Raw genomic sequence first — 2,236 nt, forward strand, 5'->3', positions numbered from 1 at the left:
TTCATGGCCAGAAACTACAGATTGCTTCAAATATGTGTTGGCTTCTCTGCATATCGGAAAGTCCTTGCCGCCATATTGAGATCAGATAAGATGGGGTATAAACTGCCTTTTTGTAACATGGGTAGGATAGCACTATTCGAGGTTTTTGATCTATAATTCTCTTCACTAACATCGTACTTCAATTCACGGGTGCGTTTCTGTTTACCTAAACATTTACAAATATGATTGTGGTCGTTTGGGATATTTTACAATGTTTGTGTTAACGCAAAAACTAAAAACGCACGAGTGTTTACGTTAATCATGTACTTTTCTAAGCGCACCTCGGCCATTTTACACCCTTTTTCTGGGACCTACATAGCACAGCTGGACTTTCCCAAGGAGCTAAATAATTATAACAAGGAGAGGAAGCGGATTGGCTGTGTGCTTTTCGCCTCAAGGACGCCATCTCTGGACCATAATCATCTGAAACGGCTGTGCAGACCCGAACCCAGAGACAATAGAACAACTAATCTGTTCTAAGCCAATATGGCCAAATATGGCAAAGATTTGGGCCAGATATGGCGGCGCTTCCTCTCCTTGTTATATTTAGTTCCTTGGACGTTTCGATCTCACTTATCCATGACTGACGCTCGTTTCTCGCCATATTTTCAGCAGCAGACGAACGGCAAGTTGCCGACGATGAAACCCAGACTGCTCAACAAGCTGCTGGGATATGTGATCGTGCGGCTGAAGGAGAAGGTAAGCGAGGATGACATCGACTCTCTAATCAACACTGACTACTACTATACTACTAGAAGGGTCTATGTCCCCCAGGGTACTGCCGGAACGTAACCTGGGTCCGGTATACCGGAACCGAATTAGCCCTGGTACTATCTTAATATGCCGGACCCGTACCTCACTACTCCACTAACTGAGTCTAGTGGAGTCGCCGTACTCTACTCCCTAACCCCTAGAAACCTAATCTATCAGCATTAGTTACCAGGGTACGTTTCCGGCTAGTACCCTGTCCGCATAGACCGCTCATGAGCACTAACTCATATCTATCTAGCTACGTTATACTAGACACATCACGTGCACTACGACTGTCTGCTCTATGCGCGTCACTGACTACTAACTATATCCTACTAACTGCTAACTGGCCTTGCTCGTCTGCTGCTGCCTCTGCTGGGCTGGCTGGCTGCTCGCTGCTACTACTACTGAACTCAACTACTACTATAGTCTACTGCTACCTGGATAGCTGCTGCTGCTGCTTACTACTACTACTGAACCTACTCACTGCCTACTCCGCTGCTGGCGCTGCTTGCTGGCTGCTGCTCGCCCCTGCTCCGCTGCTGCCGCTCATCCGCTCGCCCGCGGCTCGCTGCTTCGCTCGCTTGCCCTTCGCCTCGCTGGCTTCCCTAGCTGTGCTGTGCTACTGCCTGCTACCTGCTACTACGTGTGGTGGTGGTGCTGCTGAGTGTTCCGCTCTAGCTTCGGCGGCCGCTTAAACGGATCGGTGGTGGATGGTGGCGAGTAATAATATTGATCTAGTCTTGATTCAGCACCACCGCGCCGCCCGACGCCTCGGTCGACTGTCGTCCCGGGCGGCCGGGGACGCGGATGGCCGGAGGACATGTGCACAGCGCCTCGCCTCGAGCCTACCTCCTCCAACCGAGGTCGAGAGTCGACCTACACCCTGGGTCTTTTAAGCCAGTTCTTACTCGGGCGGGAGGGGGGGGCGTCAACTGTGGGACTTACGCAGCTATTTGTCTGTCTTCTCTCTCATCCTTTACTAACCTCTCCTCGCTGCTTCTCTCTCTCTCTCTCTCTCTCCTCCTCTGATCTCTCTCGTCTCTCTCCTTCTCTCTCTCTCTCCCTCCCGTCCCCTCCTCTCTCTCTCTCCTCTCTCTCTCTCCTTCTCCTCTCTCTCCCCCTCTCTCTCTCCCCTCCCTCTTCCTCTCTCTCGTCCTCTCTCTCTCCCCCTCCTCTTCGTCTTCTCTTCCTTCATCATCCTCTCACATCTCTCCTCCTCTCTCGCTCACGTCTCTCTCTTCTCTCTGCTCCTCTAATCTGCACCCCTGCGTGTCCACATCCCTTTTTTGTAACCTGCTCTTCACTCTCTCCGCCTCTCCTCTCCCGCCCCTCTCTCTCGTCTCTCTCCCTCTGCTCGTCTCTCTCTCTCTTTGCGCTCGTCTCTCTCAGTCTCGTTCTTCCTCTCCTCCTCTATCTCCCTCTTTTCCTCCTCTCTCTCTCTCTC

The 2,236-nt window shown here is 51.7% G+C and overlaps 1 protein-coding gene across 1 annotated transcript in view; it reads left to right on the plus strand.

Annotated features, from left to right (window-relative positions):
* The first annotated feature begins 618 nt into the window (after nucleotides 1-618).
* LOC106812827 (zinc finger MYND domain-containing protein 11-like) overlaps nucleotides 619-2,236 on the plus strand; it is a 19,860-nt gene continuing 18,242 nt past the window's right edge. The window contains exon 1 of the mRNA XM_014816808.1: nucleotides 619-738. Coding sequence (XP_014672294.1) covers nucleotides 619-738 — 120 coding nt within the window. The remainder of the gene's footprint in view (nucleotides 739-2,236) is intronic.

This window comes from Priapulus caudatus, unplaced genomic scaffold (assembly GCF_000485595.1).
Source record: "Priapulus caudatus unplaced genomic scaffold, Priapulus_caudatus-5.0.1 Scaffold691, whole genome shotgun sequence".
NCBI classification, from domain to species: domain Eukaryota; kingdom Metazoa; phylum Priapulida; class Priapulimorpha; order Priapulimorphida; family Priapulidae; genus Priapulus; species Priapulus caudatus.